The 23,174-nt window shown below is 41.9% G+C and overlaps 1 protein-coding gene across 2 annotated transcripts in view; it reads left to right on the top strand.

The window, feature by feature from the left end:
- The window catches only part of WAPL (WAPL cohesin release factor), a 55,333-nt gene that overhangs the window by 17,494 nt on the left and 14,665 nt on the right, over window positions 1-23,174 (top strand). For both annotated transcript variants that reach the window (XM_048505377.1, XM_048505378.1), the window contains exons 4-12: window positions 9,380-9,498; window positions 11,366-11,461; window positions 13,195-13,347; window positions 13,580-13,716; window positions 14,879-14,990; window positions 17,787-18,011; window positions 19,085-19,196; window positions 21,036-21,133; window positions 22,523-22,599. In XM_048505377.1, coding sequence (XP_048361334.1) covers window positions 9,380-9,498; window positions 11,366-11,461; window positions 13,195-13,347; window positions 13,580-13,716; window positions 14,879-14,990; window positions 17,787-18,011; window positions 19,085-19,196; window positions 21,036-21,133; window positions 22,523-22,599 — 1,129 coding nt within the window. The remainder of the gene's footprint in view (window positions 1-9,379; window positions 9,499-11,365; window positions 11,462-13,194; window positions 13,348-13,579; window positions 13,717-14,878; window positions 14,991-17,786; window positions 18,012-19,084; window positions 19,197-21,035; window positions 21,134-22,522; window positions 22,600-23,174) is intronic.

Raw genomic sequence — 23,174 nt, forward strand, 5'->3', positions numbered from 1 at the left:
ACGGGCCAGGACCTTTACGGCCCTGGCCCCGGCCTGGTGGAACGCTCTTCCTCCAGCTGTCCAGGCCCTGCGGGACCTTGGGGAGTTCCGCAGGGCCTGTAAGACGGAGCTGTTCCGCCGGGCCTTTGGAGGAACCAGCCGCTAATAGTGCCCTCTTCCTCTGGCCCTTGACAACTGGGCCACCTGTCATCTAACGAGACTCGCCATGCCTGCCCCTCTGAGGGGGGAGGGATTTTTATTACTGGAATGCTGGACGCCATTTTAACCTGCTGAATTTTTACAATTAGAATAGGAATTGATAATTTTTATCGCTGCCTTAAATGGTTACTTATTTCATATTGTATTTTATATGTTGTAAACCGCCCAGAGCCCTTCGGGGATGGGGCGGTATAAAAATCCAATAAATAAATAAAATAGCATGTAATAAACTGCATTCAAACACATTTTTTTTTTTTGGATTCCCTGCATGTGTTAAAGGGATTTAGGAAACAAACTCTTGAACAACCTGAAGAATCACTCACATTGTAAAAAGTACATTTATTTGTATCCTGTGAGGCTACATCCTAAAATCGTAGGCCTTGCTTTATGTTCTCCCACCTTCAGTATTGAAAAGCTACTAAAGATAACATTTTGGGTTATGGCACTGCTTCTTTGGAGTTCTATCCCCATCTGTGGCACTATATAAAGGCATGTTTGCCCAGGTATTTTCTGAGTGCTATGGAGAGAAACACACCTTACAGTGACATGCCTCTGAAGATGCCAGCCGCATATACAGGCAAAACATTGGTAACAAAAACTACCAAACCACATCCACACAGCCTGGAAAACCTGCGATAGCCTGTTCTCTGATGGATTCCTGTAGCCCTTGTTACTATTTGTTTGATCTTCTTTATGCTTAAACTCACAATATTTCTAACTTTCACAAATCTTTGTTAAGATGAGCTATGTGTGCATTTGTTGTTACCTTTTGAAATCAATTGTGCTGCTGTTTTGTAATTAATGTTGCAGGCGATCAACTTAAGTATTTCAGTGGTTTTAATATATTTTAAAGTACCATATATACTCGAGTATAAGTCGACTTTTTCAGCACATTTTTAATGCTGAAAAAGCCCCCCTTGGCTTATACTTGAATATATATGGTAATTCCAAGATGGCCGTCGGAGTTGTGGCACACTGAAAGGAGATCACACCAGCTGTGGCAGAAGCATTTGCCTGCATCCAACTTTGAGTATTAAATTCGCCATTCCCTTTTGTGTTTTATGTAAAGCTAGGCTTGTAAATCCTCCAGCTTTGATAAAGCCACAGTCTTTGCAATTAGTGTTGCTCCATTGGCTCTGAATGCCGTGTTAGGTATTACTCTGTGCCCTTGAAATTTGTGTTCTGACAGGCATGGCATCCTCTTGGAGAGAGATTCCATTGCACTTGTAGCGTTTAAAGACTGCAAAATGCAAGTCAAGATTTGTTACTAGTAAATCAGATCAAGCTGAGTTTTTGTGCAAATTCCTCTCTATAAAGCAGTACAAATTAAAGCTTAAAAGAGAGGGTCTTACAGTTCTAAGGACAAACACCCTCTGCTATTTAGCAAGTGTGGTAGGAGACAAAGAGACACTGTAGAGCTTCCTAATGGCTAAATCTTACCTTTGAATAAAATATGTCTCTGGACATGCAAGGATAAAAACATACACTGTTCAGAAGGTGGTACTAGCAAACAGTATCTGCTTCCTTTAAAAACTGCCTTGCTTAATGACATTTTTAAAATTCTAGTGAGCCATTTTTGAGGGAGGACTTGTGGGTACTCACAGTCTTTGTCATGAAGCAGCCAGGCAGTCTCCCTTCTTGCCTTCATCCTGTTCGTCCTCTGATCATGAAGATTTCTTTAGTCAACTTTTCTTACGACCAGTGAGATACCTTCATGAATTTTATTGATATCTATTTTATTTTTGAAACTTACCAGTAGCTGCTGCATTTCTTACCGTAGACTTATACTCAAGTCATTAAGTTTCCCAGTTTTTTGTGGTAAAATTAGGTGCCTCGACTTATATTCGGGTCGACTTATACTCAAGTCTATACGGTATGAGGTTTAGATTAAATGTTAACTTTTGAATAACATAACCCTGTATGTGCACTAGAGCCAATATGGTGTAGTAGTTAAGAGCAGTTTTTAAGAGCAGCGGACTCTAATCTGGAGAACAGGGTTTGATTATCCATTCCTCCACATGAAGCTTCTGGGTGACCTTGGACCAGACTCTCAGCCCACTCAGTGTCAGACAGTGACAAACTACTTCTGAATGTCTCTTGCCTTGAAAACTCTATGGGATTGCCATAAATCAGTGTGACTTGACAGCCCTTTACACATACACATATATGTACGGTATTTAAAAGATTAATGACTGGGGATGAAGTAATTCAAAGCAACAGAAGGGAGCTTATTTCATTGGAGCGCTTCAGTCCTATCATGGGAAACAAATGCTGTCACTGGCTGCACGTTTATTGGCTATACATTCCCCAAAAGCTAAGTTTCTGCTAGCATCATGGGGGAGGTAGACCACATTGTGACTCCATTAAAGCACCTGAAGTGCATGAAAAACTAAGCAGACAGGATGAACAGGTTATAGCAACATGAATTAATCACAGTGTAGAAGAAAATGAAGGTGAATAACTGGCAAGAGATAAAGAGTTGACTATAACAGTTGAAGATTCCCTGTAGACATTACAGAATTAACACCCCTCTCCTTTTGGTTCTCTAAAATAGCCTGGAAAAAAAAGGCAAATGACTGTATTTTATTTATATCCTTTTGTTGAGCCATAATGAGTAGCCCCCATCATGTCATTTATGTTCAATTACCGTATATACTCGTGTATAAGTCGACCCACATATAAGTCGAGGCACCTAATTTTACCACAAACTGGGAAAACTAATTGACTCGTGTGTAAGTCGAGGGTGGGAAATGCAGCAGCTACTGGTAAATTTCAAAAATAAAAATAGATACCAACAAAATTACATCAATTGAGGCATCAGTAGGTGAACTGTTTTTGAATATTTATTTCAAAGAAAAACAGTAAACTAGCTCTTTAAGTGGAAAAGCGGGTCAACAAAAACAATATGGGCTCAACAATAACTTTAAAAGTACAAAAACCTTAGCTCAACCAGCAACCAAGCTAAAATACAAGAGTTAAAATCCTTCAAAACTGGATTTTTGGTCAGGGGAGGAATGTTTATGTCAGCAGTACCAACATGTCGGAGTATCTTTAGGAGACCCTCCTGATGATACCGGCCAGATTTGGTGAAGTTTGGTTCAGGGGGTCCAAAGTTATGGACCCACAAAATGTAGCCCCATCTACGGTTAGCTCCCATTGGAAACAATGGGGGATGGGGCACCCTCTTTGGGGGTCCATACCTTTGGACCCCCTAAACCAAACATCACCAAACCTGGCTGGTATCAGCAAAAGATTATCCTGATGATACCACCCAGGTTTGGTGAAGTTTGGTTCAAGGGGTCCAAAGGTATTGGCCCTCAAAATATAACCCCATCTACTATTTGCTCCCATTGGAAACACTGGGGGATGGGGGCACCCCAACCCAGCCACAGGACCTCTGCCTTTGACAAATTCACCTTTAGCTGGCTCAGTGGCACCCATTCGACCACAGCCTCCAAGCACATGGCCAAATTATATGGGGCAGTGTCTGACTGGCCACCAATCAGCTGGATGTCATCCGCGTACTGGTAATGTCCCAGTCTGAAACTCTGGACCAATGTAGCCAGAGAGTGCTTCTAGATGTTAAATAACATTGGGGAGAGGATTGCCTCATTTAATGCTCTGTTAGTTGAATTATAGAACTAGCTTGTTACTAGATTACATTCCATGAAGTACTTTATTTGTAAAAGTAGCTGCCTTTCTTTTTAGTCACATCCCAAAATACCAGTGACGGGAATTAGGACCTCTCTTCAAACTTGCAAAACTTACCGTATAGGTTTACTCTATTTGGAATTAGGTTTCCTCTGCCTTGCAGTATAATTCAAATAACCTTTTTCTGCTCTCTTCATTCCAATAAGCTGCACAGCATAGCTTATGCTATTAACCCAGTCCAAAAAAACAGCAATAAGTCAAATTAGGCCCTAGGCTTCCATACGTTATTGTGATTTTGAAGTGTGTCTCTCGATTGCATCATTGCCCAGTGACCTTTGGCGCAACCTAAAGCCTTTGACACACCTAGCCCAATGTCATCTAATTGATACTAACATGTATTTATTTAGAAAATAATATGCAGTCTCTGCAGGAACCTGCTTGGGGGTTTTACAAAATGAAAACATCATTTCCTGTACATCTTTAAGGCTGGGATGTTCCATCATGCCCAACAATCCCCCCCTCCCTGGAATAAAAGTCTTGGTGAACTTAGAACCTGATCTTTATAGTTTTAAATGATCCTAATAAAGATATTACTGTTGTCATGTTTGTTTATTCCTAATGGACCAGAGTGGCTGTCTGCAATAACTTTCTTCTTTGTTATAATCTACTTATTTTTTAAATAGTTAACCATTGCTTGGGGAATAATTGGCTGAATATTTGGGGGGGATAATCAAACCTGTGCTTAACGATCTTCACTGCTAAAAGTGAGTTTTCTCTCTTCTCCATAGCATGTCATGAATCTTGGCCAGCCAAACGATTAAGTTGTATATAATTTGAGTCCCAAGCTGAAACCATGAAGCACAGTAAATCAGCCATCTAGGGGACTCCTAAGAACCAAGGAAACAGCTCATAAGATTTTTCTTCCTATTTTAAACTGTGAAGGAGTCACCATTTTAAAAAAATTGTGCGACCAAAAAACTATGGTACCACCTTATTCCCACCTTCCAATGCTCACTGAAAATGAAAGTAATCTTCTGAATGCCATTACTTCTATAGAACACCCGATTCTCCTGGAGGCGGAGGACATCTTGGATGGGATGTCTCTCCATCCTTCAGCGAGAGGCAGGAAAACCTTTTATGTCACTTCCTGCCGGAGCCCATCGGCTAAGTTCTAGCCAGTATTTTTCCTGCCTCAGCAGGGAGAGCAGGTTGGAACTCAGGCTTCTTGGCCTATCATTGCCACCTTATAGGTTTTCAGATGAACTTTATGGCATGTTCTAGGACAGGGGTAGGGAACCTGCGGCTCTCCAGTTGTTCAGGAACTACAATTCCCATCAGCCCCTGTCAGCATGGCCAATTGGCCATGCTGGCAGGGGCTGATGGGAATTGTAGTTCCTGAACATCTGGAGAGCCGCAGGTTCCCTACCCCTGTTCTAGGAGTTACAGCATCTGTGGAGAGCTTTTTTTGTTGACCTGTCAACAGATCTAGCTGGCCACTTTGTGAAATAGGCTGCTGGACTGGATAGTTGCTCTGAACCACATGGTACCTCTCTCTAGACATCTCTCAGTTCTCTCCTGTTCCTTTGAAAATGTAGGAGCTGGACCTCTGTTAGACCAAGGGTGAGTATGACCCTGAGCCAATTATTCCTTTTGCCTACCTGGCCTCAGTAGAATCACTGGTAACATTCTCAAAAATCTCATGGAGTGTTCTTGAAACCCGTTGGGTCCATTAGTCCAGGGGCACATGATTCTGATCTGATTCTGCCCCTGTGGAAAAGGGAAGGATGTAATCATTGTGGCTTAAGCTGATAAGGGCTTTATTTCCAAGCCTTTATAGATTCCAGAAACCTGCTGAGAAATAGATCCAGTTTAGCTGCTGTTACGTTCGTTGTCCATAATAATGTGAACTTGCTCTTTGGCAGTCATGAAGTTCTGATCCTGGAGAAACAAGGCAGTCGCTGGACTGATAATAAAAGTGCCCCAAAATAATTCTGGGGTGGGTGGGGGAGTAGCATAAGGCCAGAGGCTACTTTTCACTTGAGCTCAACAGTGATGTGGATTTCCTGGGGAAATTTGAACTGGAAACACAGAAACCAATAACGAAGTACCTCAAAGCAGATACAAACGTGAAGAAAAAAGATTTTTAAGTGATCTGTGCATCCACATGCACTTTACAATAAATACTAAACCCTATATAAGCCACATTCAAAATACAAATTGCATACAAATAGACCTATGACTATGCAAGTCCAGGTTCTCTTGAACAAGCCAAGCTTTTAATCTCCCCAAATGCTGAGTCATAAATGCACTTTACATATCCTTCTCTGTTTAATTGCAAACAGGAATGTGAACTCCTTCACCACTGTGTTGTTATGCACTCGTGTTGTGAACTGGACATTCTTGGAAATGGAACATTTTCCAGTTCAAATGTAATGTTAAAAAAAGAAGGCAAATATACCACATACAAGCACTGGGGTTTGGCCATGCTTTTAGCCCACCAAACATTGATTTGCAATACAACAGCTCTGACAGCTATAGAAGAAGAAGAGTTTGGATTTATATTCCTCCTTTCGCTCCTGTAGGAGACTCAAAAGGGGCTTACAATCTCCTTGCCCTTCCCCCCTCACAGCAAAAACCCTGTGAGGCAGATGGGGCTGAGAGAGCTCCTAAAAGCTGTGACTAGCCCAAGGTCACCCAGCTGGCATGTGTGGCACAGGCTAATCTGAATTCCCCAGATAAGCCTCCACAGCTCAAGTGGCAGAGCGGGGAATCAAACCCGGTTCCTCCAGATTAGAATGCACCTGCTCTTAACCGCTATGCCACTGCTGCTATAGGTAAATGCTATATAGATAGATGCTTTATTTACATATTGAATTGTACATATTGAATCCCACGTCACAAGATACTTACTGCTTTCTGCTCCCTGAGTTTGGAGTGGAGGTGGAGTTTTGCATGACGCTGAAGTTCAATTAAGTCGCTTTCTGGTAAGCTAGGCAGACAATATACTAGTCGTCGTGCCCACATGTCCATCACAAGATACATACAATCAGTGCTTCATTGTTTGTATTTGTCATCTACCAAAGAGGAGAGACTCATGAAGGATAATAATTACCCTTCCCCCAAATCCTTTCATTTGGGTTTGGTGAAGGTTTACAGATGCATCTGCTGTTAATGGGGATAAGATGGCACTATATGCTTTCTCTGCTCAGGTTTGAGTCGTGGAGGCCAACTAGACGCATTGTTCTATAAGTAGATCAGGAATTAATGAGACCTTTTTTCCCCCCTGAGCTGTCATTTGACATCATCACAGTTGGGGGGGGGGGGAGTCATAGAAGAGCCCTTTTACTCCTATCTGTTTGGATAGTTGGTGATTGAACAAATGGTGAATAACAACCTGTCTCCCCACTTGTCTCCTCAAACCGGCATTCCCCCCACTGCCAGACCTCCCGTGTTCATGTGGCATGCTACCATGCTTCCCCTTATATTAAGTCTTATATTAATTTTTGCTCCAAAAGATGTATTAGGATTTATTTTCAGGGGATGTCTAATTCCCCCCCTCCCCATGATTTTGCACATACCCCCCACATGACCAGGTCAGCTGTGCCGAGGAATCTGTAACTAGGGATTATTTTTGGAGTAGGTCTTATATTTCAGACATCCTCCAAAAATCATGCTAGGGCTTATTTTCGGGATAGGGCTTATTTTCAGGGAAACAGGGTAACAATACTGGATTTTTGAAGAGCCGTCCACTGATCTGTAGCAGGACTGAGGCAGATAACTGCCTGAAGACTCTGTATATTATTTCCAGTGTGTTTATGTTCAATTTTAGTCATTGCAATAAGAACAGGCAGTTTCAGTATATTGAAGTATGTTTACCTAGGTCAGTTTCCCCCCCTATTATAAATGCAATCAATTACACCGTTTATGAAGATTCCATCTTGTTTTTATATTGTTTGATCTACTAACTTGTTTTGGGCTCTTTTCGTATGTATTTTTATGATAATCGAGGGTGTTTTAGTTCTTACGCAGGCTCCAGAAATCCTGCCTTCAGAGGTGAAGGACAACTGATGAAAGCAACATGAGACTGCTTTCCCCTCCCTTCCTGAGTTTGGAGGGAAGGTGGGGTTTTGCATAACGCAGAACTTTGGAGTGAGCAGGGAAACTCCTCCCTGTCAAAGGAAGGAGGTGCAGAGCCGTTTCATAAGCCCTGTTGCTTAACTTTGGAGCAGTGAGAAGCAGTGCGAGAGACTCTTTTCTTCTTGCATCTCCAAAGCCTGATATGACATAAAACCTTTCTTCTTTTTGAGTTATCTGGCATTGGCAGATTATTTGGAGGTGGAAATGGTCAGTATTGACTGGAAATTATTGCTTTGCTAGTCAGAAAACGCAACATTTGTGGGCCTTTTTGTAACATCGCCTCCGTAACTTTCATGTTTGAGACCATTTGTGAAACTGACAAAAATATTATTTGTTAAATGTCTATGACTACTTGCACTAGGTTCTTCCACTGTTCTCACCATGGAAAAGTATATTTCAGAAAAATGTAACCTAGAGCTATTCTTGCATATTGTACAGTTTGTGGCGAGTGGTCCCATGAGTCTTTGCAGCAGGAACAAACAGGAGTTTTATGGCACAATAAAAATTAACAACATCTTATTCTAGCATTATCGGTTGTGGACTAGAGCCTGCTTTTTCTAGATGAGTTTAAAGAAGTGGACTGCAGGTTTATGAAAACTTGTGCTGGAATAATTTTTTTTCGTTAATTTTTAAGGTACCCAAAACCTCCTTATTTATTTTTGTTTGCACCATTAAAGCCAGATTGAACATAGACTTCTTGGAAAGAGACAGAGGTTTAGCAATGATTGAGTAATAGTCTGTGCTATTTGCATGTGGGAATAAGTAAAATTGCTTAACGGAGCCACTGTCTTCTCCTGTGTGGATTCCATGGCTTAAATGGGACATTTCTGACCATGCAGTCTCATCAGTCAACTGACATTATTACTATTGGATTTTCAGTTTTATATGCTATTTTATTCAATTCAGAATATGCAGTTGTTCCTTTTACAGCATGATGATTTGTGGCAGGCTTAAACCCTGGAGCCTCAAATGAGCTGCCTTTCAGATTAATGGTACTATTTTTCAATAGTGCTTTGGTTACAAAAAGATTATGATTTGTAAATTCCCTATTTTTCTTGATATTCCCAGGAAACCTTTGCATAAACAACTAGCATTGTAATTACAGGTAGGGGGTGGATGGGACCATGTTCCCATTCTCAAAGTGTAGGTAACGTGAAGCCTGTTGCGATTCTGTGTGGGGGAAGGGGATTCTCATCCTTCAGGTTCAATAGATATACTTTTGTGCAGTGATGCTCATGCTTCAAGGTACTGTTCATTAGGTTTTCCTAACAGTCTGAATCTAATCCTCAGTGTGTGTGTGTGAAATGTTTCACCTTCTATAACTGTGAAGTCTGCCTCTTGAAGCACACTTGAAACATTACAGTAACCCTATATCTTGTCGATGCTCTTGTAGAGTTGTTGGAATTTACAGAAGAGTCATCTACTGTTCCTGATAGCAATAAGAAATCCACAAATCCACAAGGTGATAAATCTAAGGAAAATACCCGAAAGATATTTAGTGGACCAAAGAGGGTAAGTTCTGACACTGAAATGGGTCTCCTGTTGTTTTATCAGAGCTTTGTTAAGAGGCAGGTTTAGGAGAAGGGAAAGGACATTCTGCTATATTGGATCGTTTCATGAAGGAATGTGGGCATGAAAGATTATAGTGGGTGAAATTCCCTGTCCCCCCAAATCAACAACAGTTAGATCCAAACTGAATATCATTAGGAAACAAGTCATTTGACTTACTGTCAGCATGAATAAGGTAATGATTTGCATCAGGCAAGAACCCCTAATGCGGAAGCAATGGGATTGTAAAAAGCAGATTCCCTTAACTGAGATTTACCCTGCATACGTTGCTATGGAATATGGTGCAAACCACCCAGCTCCCATTTCAAACAGTAACCAGCCAGCACAGAACAACAATCAATACCTATTGAAGGAGAAGGACCAAATTTGTGAGGAATTGTGGCAACAGATTTACCCTAATGAATAATTTGATCACTTTTTACAATGGAAGAATTTTTAAAAAGTGCTTTAGAAAGTGTGTTGCTTCATTGTCAACATGTGTTAAAACTGCTTTAGTTTATATCTCGTGTGGTGTGTTTTGCCGTTGTATTTAAAGGTATTTTTTAAGGTTTGTTAGTGACATCTGCCCGTCAAGATGACTTTTCCAAGCTTTATTAGTAGTGGACATCCACAGAACTGCTCACCAGTGGTCATTGATTACCTGGGCCTCTCCTGAGCAGCACAGTTTCTTGGAAGCTTTCATTTGAAGTAGGGTTTGGGGAAGATAAGAAATGGAAGGAGTATCTTCCAAGCTTCAGGAGAGGCTGTTTCCTTCCTTTAGCACCAATGAAAGAAGACTTTTTCCTTCTCCCAAAAGAGGAGGGAGCTGGTCGCAGTCACAGATAATGGCTGCCTAAAAAGCCTAGCTGTCATCTTTGGTCTCCCAATCAATGAAGTGACACAGTAGCTTTTTAAACCTTTCATAGAATGCAATATTAACAAGATGTGTTTTAAAAATAATAATTGTGTCAGAGCATGTTAACATGCAAACTCTAAAAGCAAATTAAGTTTTTAAAGCTGATGTTCCACTTAGAGTCATGTATTTATTGTTTATGATGAGGAGTTCTTCAAAATTAAGCAGACAAAGAATAAGAGGTTTTATTGTGTTAAAGAATCAAGCAGCAAATGTAGTCGTCCTTCTGCCAGCGTAACTCATTCTTGCCAGAGGAGGAGAGGGGGCAGTTTTTGCCAATTTTTATCCACTCTGAATGCAGCCTAGTGAAGCGCGTGAAATGCTACTCCAGGACTCAGGGGACCCTCAAAAGGAAACTACCAGAAAACCCCCCCCCCTCTCTGTGTCTCTGTGTGTGTCTGTCTGTCTCTCTTTCTCTTTCTCTCTCTCTCTCACACACACACTCTCTCATGCATCTTTCTCTCTCGCGCTCTAGCCCCTTCCGCACAGGCAAAATAATGCGTTTTCAAACCACTTTCACAACTGTTTGCAAGTGATTTTGCTATTCTGCACAGCTTCAAAGAGCAGTGAAAGCAGTTTGAAAGTGCATTATTCTGCATGTGCGGAATGAGCCCCCCCCCTCTCTCTCACATCCACACACACACGTATGGATGCAATCTATTGCGACTAAAGCATTTCAATGGACAAAGAGAACAGCACTGCTTTTTTTTACTTCTACAAAGTAAAACATGGTTGCTGCAGTAAAACGTTGGAAAATAATTTTACAATCAAAAACACCCAAGAAATATTTTGAGGAAAAACAAGTTGATAGTGTCAAGTAAATTGCTTTGCTTTGAAATGTTACTGTTTTGAAGCTGGTATGCTGATTATGAATGATGAGATGGCTGTTTTCAGATAATCAACTCTTCTGTTTTGCAGTCACCCACAAAGGCAGTATACAATGCTAGACATTGGAACCAGCCAGAATCTGAGGCTCTTCCAGCACCGCAAGCGGTGAAAAATCCAAGTGTCCCAGTGAGTAGGGTATATCTTTCCCCTTTTGTGTAATTCTAAATTGAAAGAGAAGTCATGCTCAGCAGAAATTGTTATAGGTGTGTCTGCAAGTTACAGGAAATAATGCCAGGAGCATTATTTCAGATATTAAGTATAAAGGTTGCTATACATACAATATAACCAATGCAGGCACTGGACTCTGCAATATATATATATATATATTGCAGAGTCCAGTGCCTGCATTGGTTATATTGTCCCATCTGGAAGCCCAAAGAGGGTTTGCTTTAAAAGATACCACATAGTTGTTGACTAGTAAACTTTTGATCCATCCGGTAATCATATATTCAGATATATTTTCCAAGTGCTAAATACTCTCTTGTTATGCATGTGCAACTTGTGTGACACATGCTAACCTACTGAGCCTTCTCTTTTGTGTTAAAGGCTGGCATCTTCAGAATCTTCTGGATTCTCTGAAGATGCCAGCCACAGATGCAGGCAAAATGTCTGGAGAAAATGCTGCTGGAACACTGCCATACAGCCCGGAAACTCCACAACACCCAATTTCCTGTCTGTTAGTGGAAAATTTAGTCTGGATCTCACTATTGAGTGTATTGGCCCATTGGGAGGAATTTAGGATAAAATGTGTGTAGTCTTGACCCAGATGGTTCAGTCTAGCCCGATCTTATGAAATCTCAGAAGCTAAGCATGGTCAGCCTTCATTAATATTTGGATTGGAGACCACCAAGAAATAGCAGGATTGCTATAAAGAGAAGGCAGTGGCAAACCACCTTTGTCAATCCCTTGTCTTGAAAACCCCATCAGGCGTTTCCATAAGTCAGCTGTGACTTGACAGCACTTTGCATACTGAAAATGGGTGTCAAAACAAAAGGGGGCAAAATGCCAACTGTAGTATAGGTTTCTTAATGTAATGAAACAGATTCATTTGAACAAAGGTTACCACACCACCCAATGTCAAAGTTTTCAAAAATTTAATTAGCCAAAGATAGCACAAAACGCTCCTGAAAATGTTATCTACCCTGTTTCCCCTAATATAAGACATCCCCGAAAAATAAGACATAGTAGAGGTTTTGCTGAAGTGCGAAATATAAGGCATCCCCCGAAAGTAAGACATAGCAAAGTTTTTGTTTGGAAGCATGCCCGACGAACAGAACACAGGAAAAATAAGACATCCCCTGAAAATAAGACATGGCACATCTTTGGGAGCAAAAATTAATATAAGACACTGTCTTATATTCGGGGAAACACGGTATTAGAAAAGCTATCTTCTGCTTAGATGTGAGAATTGTCGTCAGAATTTTTTTCTTGACTGTAACAGAAAGGTAGAACGGCTTTTGAGGAAACAATATTTTGGAGGGCAATTCTATGACAATCTTGGCATGGATGAAGCTTCTGGGAAATAAGTGGAGGGTAGCTAACAGCTGCAGGTGTTTTCAAATGGTTTTTGAAACTCAATAATGATTCCATTAGCCTCAATTTTCATCCTTAAGCTGGACTGGGATAATTTTATAGCATATTTCACTTGGGGCCCTTGAAAAACAGTAAATCTAAAACACCTGATGTTTAATGATCATGATGTACAAAGTGCAATGACTGATCTAATTTTCACCTTTGAGGAGCTGAGGCTGTGCCTCTGAACATCTCAAGGTTGAGTGGAACATACGCATGAAACGTTCTTTTTTTATGTGGTGCTTAATGCTTAAACATCTATCCATTGTAGCACTTTTTATCAATAGGTAAGGCTATCTTCCAAGGAGGCAATTCATAAAGATGATGGGGTGTTTAAAGCTCCCGCACCACCTCCCAAAGTGATAAAAACAGTGACATTACCTACTCAACCCTATCAAGAGATAGTCACTGCCTTGAAATGTAGGAAAGAAGACAAAGAAGTAAGTGGAATACGTACCATTTCAACAAAATGTATTTGATCAAAAGCATTGTTCAGTCATGTAAATTGAGAGCAGAAGAACTAGCGTCAGAATAAAGACAAAATCTCTTTAAAAAAGCAGATCTCTGGGCTCGCAAGTAAAGTCAATGAATTTTTGATGCTACAAGAGAAAGCTGTTTGTTAAAAATGTGGGCTAATAAATTAATACCGAGCTTTAAACAAATGTCTTGCAGTTATACACTGTTGTTCAACATGTCAAGCACTTCAATGATGTAGTGGAATTTGGAGAAAATCAAGAGTTCACAGATGATATTGAATACTTGTTAAGTGGACTGAAGAGCAGTCAGCCCCTAAACACGCGTTGCCTTAGGTAAGATATTTCAAATACTGAATAGCAATTTCACAGTACACTTAACTGTTCAGAAGTGCTTCGTACATGTGGATCTGGAGAGGTTGTACCATTGGAAGGAGAGTATAGAACTGTGTCTGTTCATGTACCAAATGGATGGATAGGTCACTTTCTTTTTTAATGTTCCTTCGCACCTTAATGCTGAGAAACTACTTTTCCTAAAAAGGGGATGTTTGACATTGGTTAATAACTGGAAGATTCTTCAGCAGACACTTGTCAATTTCCCATCCCCCACATGATCAGTGCCATTTCATTTTGAAGCTAGGATTCTCCTTCATCAAAGGAGCATTGATAAGTACTTTTAAATACCCTTTCTAGTCTCTCTCTATTGTCATCATTACATGAATGCAACATTGCCCAAATTACTTGATAACTCACAGTGATGAAATAATCCAAAATTAAAGGTAGTTTGACCATTTTGCTGGGTCCTTGTGAAAGATCAAGGGATAGGAACTTCAGTGGCCCTGTGAAACGTTTTGCCATCAAAACAGATAAGCAAAAGGGAGAAATCATGATGGTTGAAACCTCTTAATTCTGTTCCCTTCACCTCCAGTTAAATGGAGTTCTTAATCAGGGTTATAAAGCCTCCTACTAAAATGGTTAGTTTCAAGATGCCTAGCTAATAAGAGCAGAGTTGTTCATCAGACATCAAAAATGTGCTTGTAAAATGAAAATGACCTTGTAATTGATAAAGATTTTGTGGGTCATGCAGGTGAAAAGATCAGATTGTCCTCTGTTTTGGAAAATAACTGTATAATGTAATACGCTCGTGATCAAAATGGCCCAGAAACATGTACAAAAATTGGTTTGAATAAGCATTCATGTTTTTTAAAGGGGTGTCTGTTACATCATGGCTGTTTAATTAGTGCATGTATAATTTCTGAACTGTTCTGATCCTGTTTTGTAACCCGCTCACAGCTAATATTATTAAGAGACTTCTAGTGCGTAACCTCCCTATAGAGAGCTGTGTAGTTTGAGATGGTGAAACAATAACTTTGAAAATAAACCCTGGGCTACAAAGCTCAGTTTCTATGTACATATAAAGTAAAACAGCCTTGTTCTGTGATGGGCAGTATCATGAAATTCACTACGACTTATTCTGTCTTCCCCCTTCTTTGGTCAGTGTTATCAGCCTGGCGACCAAGTGCGCCATGCCCAGTTTCCGAATGCATTTGAGAGCGCACGGGATGGTAGCTATGGTCTTCAAAACCCTGGATGACTCACAGCATCACCAGGTATGCATGTCTTGGACAGATAATGTCATTTTCCAGAATTATTCTATGTAGAAAGGTCTTGAAGCAAAACATTTTTCTAAAGATTTATTGGATTATGATCTACAGACTGAAAGTAACCTTGATTTAGCTTGGCTAAATCTGTTTCGCTATCCTTATAACAATACTAGCGGGGCCCAGCCACGCGTTGCAGTGGCTTATTGTGGTGAAATGGAAAAGGAACAGTAGCAGCAAATCAATTGCAGAGGCCAGCAGTACGTGCTCATGCAAACATTGCAGCCTGATACTGTGCGATGTCATTGATGTGTGTGCCCGCAATCCTTGGGGGTGGGGGGGGTGGGGGGAATGGAAAGGCACCCATCCCACACATCTAGGCTGGCTGGTTATGATCCTTTACCTAGGAGTAAGTTTGGTTGGTGGCAATGGGTGTCGCTTCTGAGGAAACCCTCTGAGGGGCGCGATGCAGCCATTCAAAGTATGTCACAGTTGCTGTACCTACTCTTGAGTAATGCGTGCCTGGTTTTCTTAACTGTAAAATCAGTCGTCAGGGAATCTAGGGTGTCTGGCCCCTCCCTCCCGTCCCTTGCATGTCGCCTCTCACTCTCTTCCCTCCCTCACTGCTACCCCTCCCTCTCCCTCCCTTCCCTCTCCCTCGTGTGTATGTGTGTGTATGTGTTTCACTTCCACTCGAGTTACTGCCTATGTACTGTTTTCACCACTCATATCTGGCCATCTGAGTGAACATTCTAAGCAGCACAAACATTCTAAAAGTGACAGTTACACACAGACAGCTGCATGGCCTTCACCAGGGAGCGCCAGGAAAAAGGCGCTGGGCCAGGTGTGAAATTTCAGGTATGTGAACATCTAAAAACACTCTCGCCTGGCTGACAATAGTGGCTGGGAATTTTCAGAGGAATTGGCCCAGCAGTTACTGAGGTATACTGTCATCAACAAAAACACTGTTAGCTTTTTATATATATAGATTGGTGATCAGACTACTGTTCACTTGAGGATTATTGTTTTCATACCCGTCACATTTTGCTGATACAACAATGTAAAACAATCTTAAATGAAACTAGTTGGACATTGATGAATGGTGTCCTGACTGCTTGCCATCATTTAAGAAGAGTTCACTTGCACATCTGATTCCTACAGGGCACTGTTATGAAGGGGATTACTGCTGTGCTCTTCCCATGTTGTTCTTGCCTGATTTAGTCAGACAGATGCTAACACCATTTGTGCCACATACATGCCTCAGTTTGCTTTGTCAAAATGGTGGTGAGAGTGGATTTCACTGATGTGGCATTGATTTGTGTTTCATATTTCTAGTTTAGTGTTTTAAATTTAAACCAAGAAATCAGTGGCTGCAATTAGATGTGCTTGTTTTCCAGACTGATTGGAAGCCCCTCGGTGGCTATCTGCAGTCACCTGGTGGACTGTAGTACCTATTGTTTGTGGTGGTTTTCCACACTTGTGAGACCCTTCCTAGCCTACCACAATGGGTAGCGGGCAGAGGTGGAGATAATGTCTGCATTATATTATTCCTCTACTCCCTGGGCACAGGGGTAGTTTGTGCAAAGAGTTGGTACAGTGTTTCTATCCTGACGTGGCAGCCAGTCACCTCAAAATCCTTCTACAAGTATCACTCGGTGTATGTTTTTCTGGAAAAGCCAAAGGTGGGATTGTGGGAGCAGAGGGCATAAGGAAGTTGACTGAGTGGATTAAAATGCATATAGTGGTTTACTTAGTGAGGAGCCTGCCTTAAACTACTAACAGGCCAATCCAGTTGGGGAGAGGGCTGAAGTGACTCATGGAAGTGGTGCAGGGCCGCAGTGGCGTAGCGCCAACGGGGCAGGGGGTGGATGATGCCCTGGGCACGTGCGTGTGGGCGCAGTTCCCCCTCCGCCCCTGCAGGGCTGTGCTGGCGGATTTGCCCTCCCCGGTACACTTACCCCTGTGGAAGGGCATGCATGCTTGGACGTAGTGCTGAGTTCTGCATCGGGGCATCTGTGCCGCTGCCAGCCCTGCTAGTGTAGTGGCGGCATTGTAGAGGCATAGCCAGGAGTAGAGCCAACACAGTCAGCATCCTCCCCAGCACTGTCTCAGTTATGCCGTGGCCCAGGGCTCTGACATACGCCACCCTTAGGGGCGGCATAAGTGCATGTAGGCCAGTGGAGGGCTTTCCAGCAGCAGGGAGGTTTCGTTGTATTTTTCACTTTCCTGTGCTGCTGAAAAGCCCTCTGGAGGCTGTGGGGCGGTGCAACAATAGCATCATCTCCACTTGCCTGGGGCTCTGGATTGGGCTGTAACAATACAAAAGCAGCTCTCGATATGATTTGCGCATGTTGCAATACTACTTTATTTTTTTTAAATTTTGCTATAGCCTAATTTGTTTTGGAATATGTAGCTACAGTCTTCAGTAGGTTTGTCTTGGAACTAAATCTTGTAAATGTCAGTTAAACTAACTTCTAAGTTAGTTACGGAGACAAAACTAACTTCTGGATGAAGTGAATTCTCCAACCGCTTGCAGACAAAAACTAGGGAAGAGCAAACATTTCCTTTTTAGTTAGTCCATCTCTTTCAACCATTTTTACTATTTGGTTTCAGAAATTTGTTTGTACTCCATGCATTTATATTTGCAGTGTACATAATGTAATGAATAATGTTTTATTAATGCACAAGTAAAATGTGTAAATTTTATGAGGAATGTTTGGTGTATCAACAAAAATGTCATTGAAGTTGTTGGTTTGATTCAGGGAGAGATGACTATTCACGGTCTTGTTTTTCTTTCTGTTGAAGAACCTGTCGCTTTGTACTGCAGCTTTAATGTATATCTTGAGCAGAGATCGCTTGAACATGGACCTAGATAGAGCCAGCTTAGATTTAATGATTCGACTTTTGGAGCTAGATCAAGACTCTACTTCAAAATTGTTCAATGAAAAGGACATGAACAAGATCAAGGAAAAAATCCGAAGACTCTGTGAAACTGTTCACAATAAACACCTTGATCTGGAAAATATAACGGTGGGTCATGTGACTTTCGCCTAATATTCCTAACATGTCAAATGTGTGTAAAAATGACAGGACTTGTTGTTTCTATTCTGTAGATGAAGCTTTAAAAAAAAACACGCCAACAACACATAAGGTAGTATATGTAAAATATAATGAGAACAGACCCCATTCTGAACACACCGGCTGTCTTCTCTACAGCTGTTGTTTATAACCTTTGCTCCCTGAATCTTCTAAAAGTTTTATAGCAGGAGCAAAACAAGAGTGAGCTCATGAAAGGCAAAACCTAGATGCTTAAGTATTTAACAGGGCTATTTTCTGCATAGTGACTGAAGCAGAAAGAGTAGCTTGTTTTAGTGATGTCATCAAATCCATGTATTTTGTAATCAAGTACTGATGCTTTTTGTGAATTTTGTACTCTATGTACTGTCTCGAGGCACACTGGAGGCAAAACATGTAATTACATAATGCCAGTCTTTTAATTGCATGTTATATATTTGTCTGCCTTGCACTATATTCACACTGGAGTTTTGGAGTTCTTTCTTTCAGCAAGCCTTTATTGGCATAGAGAGTTTTGGAGTTAAGGCACATACACACTTCTAGCATATGCTGTCATGAGTAGTTTCATACTTGTTTTCGCCCCGCTTGGCAGTGCTGTCGTTCTGTATGAGATGGGCAATGCCACACCCAAATCTCCATTTCGTTGTCCCCCTTTTGCTGCAAAACCTGAACAAATCTCAAAACCAGTGAGGTGTTGGCAAAGTGTAGGGTCCAGCAACAGTTACCACTGTGTGGTCCTAAGGATCGAAGAGCAAAACATCACAGAAAGGTGCAAGCTTACATTTCGCGCATTTTTTGCTGTGAGGAATGAGTGACTTTTTAACGTCACTGGCGGGAAATAGACGGGTTAATCTTTTGGCAACACTTGCTTAAACTGCGGTAACAGTCTGGGAAATACAGAGGCTGTCCATGACTTTAAAGCCTTGTTAACTTCATGTAATTAAGGTACGGGCAACAGCGCCAATGCTGTAATCAGTTGGGCATTGCTGCAATGCACAAATTAATTTTATGTATGTGTGCTGTTCTAGACTGGGCATTTGGCAATGGAGACTTTGCTCTCTCTCACATCCAAGCGGGCAGGGGACTGGTTTAAAGAAGAGTTGCGACTTCTTGGCGGTCTTGATCATATTGTAGATAAAGGTATGTGTTCTGTTGTTCAAAAATAAACTGATACGAAGGTAAAGGGTTTTTTTTTTTTAAGAGCCAGCATGGTATAGTGGCTAACAGTTGTGGATTCTAATCTGGGAACTGGTATCGATTCCCCATTCCTCCACATAGAGCCTGCTGGGTGACCTTGGGCCAGTCACAGCTCTTTCAGAACTCTGGCAACCTCACATGGAGGAAGACAATGGTAAACAACCTGTGTACATCTCTTGCCTTAAAAACTTTTAAAAGTTGTTGTAAGTCAGCTGTGACTTGATGGCTTTTTCCAACACCAAGTTTTTTAAGCATGGTAGGAAGCACTTTCCCATAAATTAGCATGTGCACACAAGGATGTCCATATACCTTGCATATGTATATCCTGCGTATGTGTCAGTGTGTAAAACAACACATACTATATGGGATGTGGAAGTTTTGAGTTTTTTCCATTATGCATCTTCCACCCTTGGCTGTTCGAAAGGTTGCAGTAATTTGGCCATCTAAATTCATGGTACAACTCTTGGAAAAGAAAAGTGTGTACTTAAGATAAACAACGACGGTAGTGGCCTTCGATAAGAACAAAACCCAGAACTGATTGGTTTTCCTCTCAATAGCTAAATTGTACTATTTGTGAGTTGTAATTTAGTCTTTTTGAAACTCCTCTGTGTATTAAGCCCTCTTGGTGTTCCTTCTGACTGGAAGAGCCTGCTGGAAGGAGTGGTGTACTCTCTAATTTTTGTCCTACATGGCAAGCAGATAAACAGACCCATGATACCATGGTGGCAGGGACAGAAGAAAGTCCCCATGGAGTGATTTTTTGGCCCTAGACCTATGTTTGTATAGAGTACATTGTAGATTTGTTACATTTGTGTAAAGGAACTCATTTGGGTTTTAGGGAATCTCTTATGGACTTGATGCTTTCTGAGAGATACTTAGAAGAAGCAGCCATTCCATCTCTGTTTTTCTGTCAAGGCTGCTGCTGTCTGTGGGGATTTGAATGGTGTGGGCACCTTATAGCTTCAGGAAGTACATCTAATGCATTGTGGGTGAGAAGGGGCGTGGAGGTATCATTATAGAGTCAGTGTTCACTTGTGGCTTTCGCCCACAGCAGACGTAGGGGTGTCTCCTGCAGATGCCATGATTGGTAGGTAGTGATAGGAATTAGCAATGTCACTATGTAAGGTTGTTTTTTGTACACTGGTGACTCAGAATGCCTTGATGTGTAACTCCTCCTTTCTTGGCTATATTGACAAAGTTCTGAGAAATGTAATATAAAATGTATGTTTTTAAAGGCTGTTTACACCTATGGTCTCCACCGCAGCGAGCGTCTGTTCTCTTTGGGTTGGGATTTCCATTACACACACATTTCCCACTCTTCAAAACTCACATCGTCTCAAGTCAGACTAGCCCTGCGGTTTCCAAGATTGATTAAACGGCAACTTTTTAGCAAAGGAAGAATGTGTCAGTCACAAGCCTTTATTGGCATAAAAAAGGAAGAATGTGTAGAGATTCCCTAAAACATGTGTTTGGCTTCCTTTGGGTTTACCCACCCACACAAAAGCAGTTCCTCTCAATCAGTCAGAACAAGGAAGTGGGAGGCTGCTCGGTTCTGGATGCTTCTCAGAAGGTTTTTCCCATTCAAACTGAAAACCGTGGGAAAAACCCACTGCAGAGTGCACAGTGCTGAGGGAAGCGCTGCATGCATAAAGGCCCCAAATGTCTGTTGCCGTTTTGGTGTGACAGTTTGCCTTCAAGCAAGCTGATAAATGCCCCAACACCTCAGTTGCTTGCAGTTTTCGAAAGCCATTTTAACAGTCATGTATATCCTTTGCTTCTTAGTTAAAGAATGTGTGGATCACTTAAGCAGTGATGAAAATGAAGAGAAACTGGTTGCTTCATTATGGGGAGCAGAAAGATGTTTACGGGTTTTAGAAAGCGTAAGTATAAAAAGCTGGGTTTGTTGGGCGGTGCTGTCAGTGAGGGGGAAAGTTTGAGCTACAGCCATTTCCTGTAAGTCCCTGTAACTCTTGTACAATCCACGTGAGTTTGTTTAGCAGGAAAAGAACTTTACCAGTCTTTCAGCTCAGGTCTTTTGATCAAACTTGGATGTGACCCTTTTGGGTTCAACAGAGGACTCCTGTTGTTAATCTTGTCCGTCGGCGAATCTGGGAGTTCTGTGGTTTTATTGTGCTTTTCAAGGAGCAGGCTAAAATACTGTATAAACTTGTGTATAAGCCGACATGTATAAGCCGAGGCACCTAATTTTACTACCAAAACGTGGGAAAACGTATTGACTTGCGTATAAGCCGAAGGTGGGAAGCCAGGAGGCAGAGGGAGCTCCTTATTTGGGCAGTGACTCCCCCTGATGTCATTGTCCAAATAAGGAGCTCCCTCCACCTCCTGGCTGGGTTTGAGGAAGCCCAGGCAACCAGGAGGTGGAGGGAGCTCCTTATTTGGGCAATGACATCAGGGGGAGTCACTGCCCAAATAAGGAGCTCCCTCCACCTCCCCACAGGCTGGGCTTCCTCAAACCCAGCCCTGAGGTGGTGGGAGCTCCTTATTTGGGCAATGACATCAGTGGGAGTCACTGCCCAAATAAGGAGCTCCCTCTTCCTCCCCGGTTTGAGGAAGCCCAGGCAGCCAGGGTTCCCCTTCACCCTCTGAGGAGGGCAGCAACAAGCGGCTTGTGCCGCCACAGGGAGGTCGGCTGGCAAGCAGTGACTCGTTTATAAGCCGAGGGGGCATTTTTCAGCCTTAAAGCTGGGCTGAAAAACTCGGCTTGTACGCGAGTATATACGGTAGCATATATATTCGCAGTATTAAAACTGATAGCACAATTCTTGGAAAGTTAATTTCGAAATAACTCTTCATGTGTTCCGTGGACTCACTCTAATAAATGTGCATGAGATTGCACCCTGAAAGTGATTGTTGGGTCATCTCTGTGGTCTGGAGTTGCTACTACCATTTTCTTTGTTGATGCCTCAGTGCAATAATTTTGCATAATAGTTACATTTAAGCTGGTAGTAGAGAAAAAGATAGTGGCTGTGCTTAGCATTTTATGGTAACCTCATTAAAGACGGTAGCCTGTAGATAGATTTCTAACCTTTCCTTCAGCATGGAATGAGCAATAAAACTTGTTTCTCTAGAAGGTGTCTCAAAAATTAATTTCACTCGGCATGCACTAAAAATGTAAATTGCGACTTTGCTAGAGGGTTGAGAGATACAAATTGCATCCATTTTATTAAATGAGGTATCTAATTACTGTGGAATATAATTCCCACAGCAAAAAGTGGGTTCTTGATTTTGTATGGGTTTTTTTTCTTTAGGTAACAGTTAATAATCCAGAGAATCAAAGTTACTTGATAGCATATAAGGATTCACAGCTCATAGTCTCCTCAGCCAAGTAAGTTCTTTTAAGTGTTTATTACACATTACAACAGATTTTTTTTCTTTCATGCAGGTGAAAAAAGAAAGAAAAAAGAGTTTAGTGTCAGAGCCTGAGGCTCATGATTTTGGGGGGGGGGGGCGCGCAGGGGTGCATGGGAAGGTGTGGACCAAAAAGTAGGCTGGAGTGCAACTAGAGGATTCCTAGCCCTTTCCAACTGCTCCCCCCCCCCCAAAAAAAAGAACAAAGAGGTTACCCAATTCTTGTAAAATCCAACCAGTACTAGAGGGGTTAGGGGAGTTGTCTCTCTGTCCACTAGTCCAGTGGTGGTGAACCTATGGCTCGTGTGCCAGAGGGGTCACTCAGAGCCTTCTCTGTGGACACGCGCACTATTGCCCCAGTTTGGGCACTCGGCAGAAATGTAGCACCCAGGGGACCGGGGGTGGGGGTGTGCATGCAATGCACCAGGCGTGCATCCCTGTGGGGGTGTGGCGAGGGCATTCTGTGGGTGTGGGGGCGTTCCAGGGCCAGATGGGGGTGTGGCAGGGCACACGTGTGCCCCAGGTGCAGTTCCCCCTCCCTCCGCCCCTGGC

The sequence above is a fragment of the Sphaerodactylus townsendi genome, linkage group LG08 (assembly GCF_021028975.2).
Source record: "Sphaerodactylus townsendi isolate TG3544 linkage group LG08, MPM_Stown_v2.3, whole genome shotgun sequence".
Taxonomy (NCBI): Eukaryota; Metazoa; Chordata; class Lepidosauria; order Squamata; family Sphaerodactylidae; genus Sphaerodactylus; species Sphaerodactylus townsendi.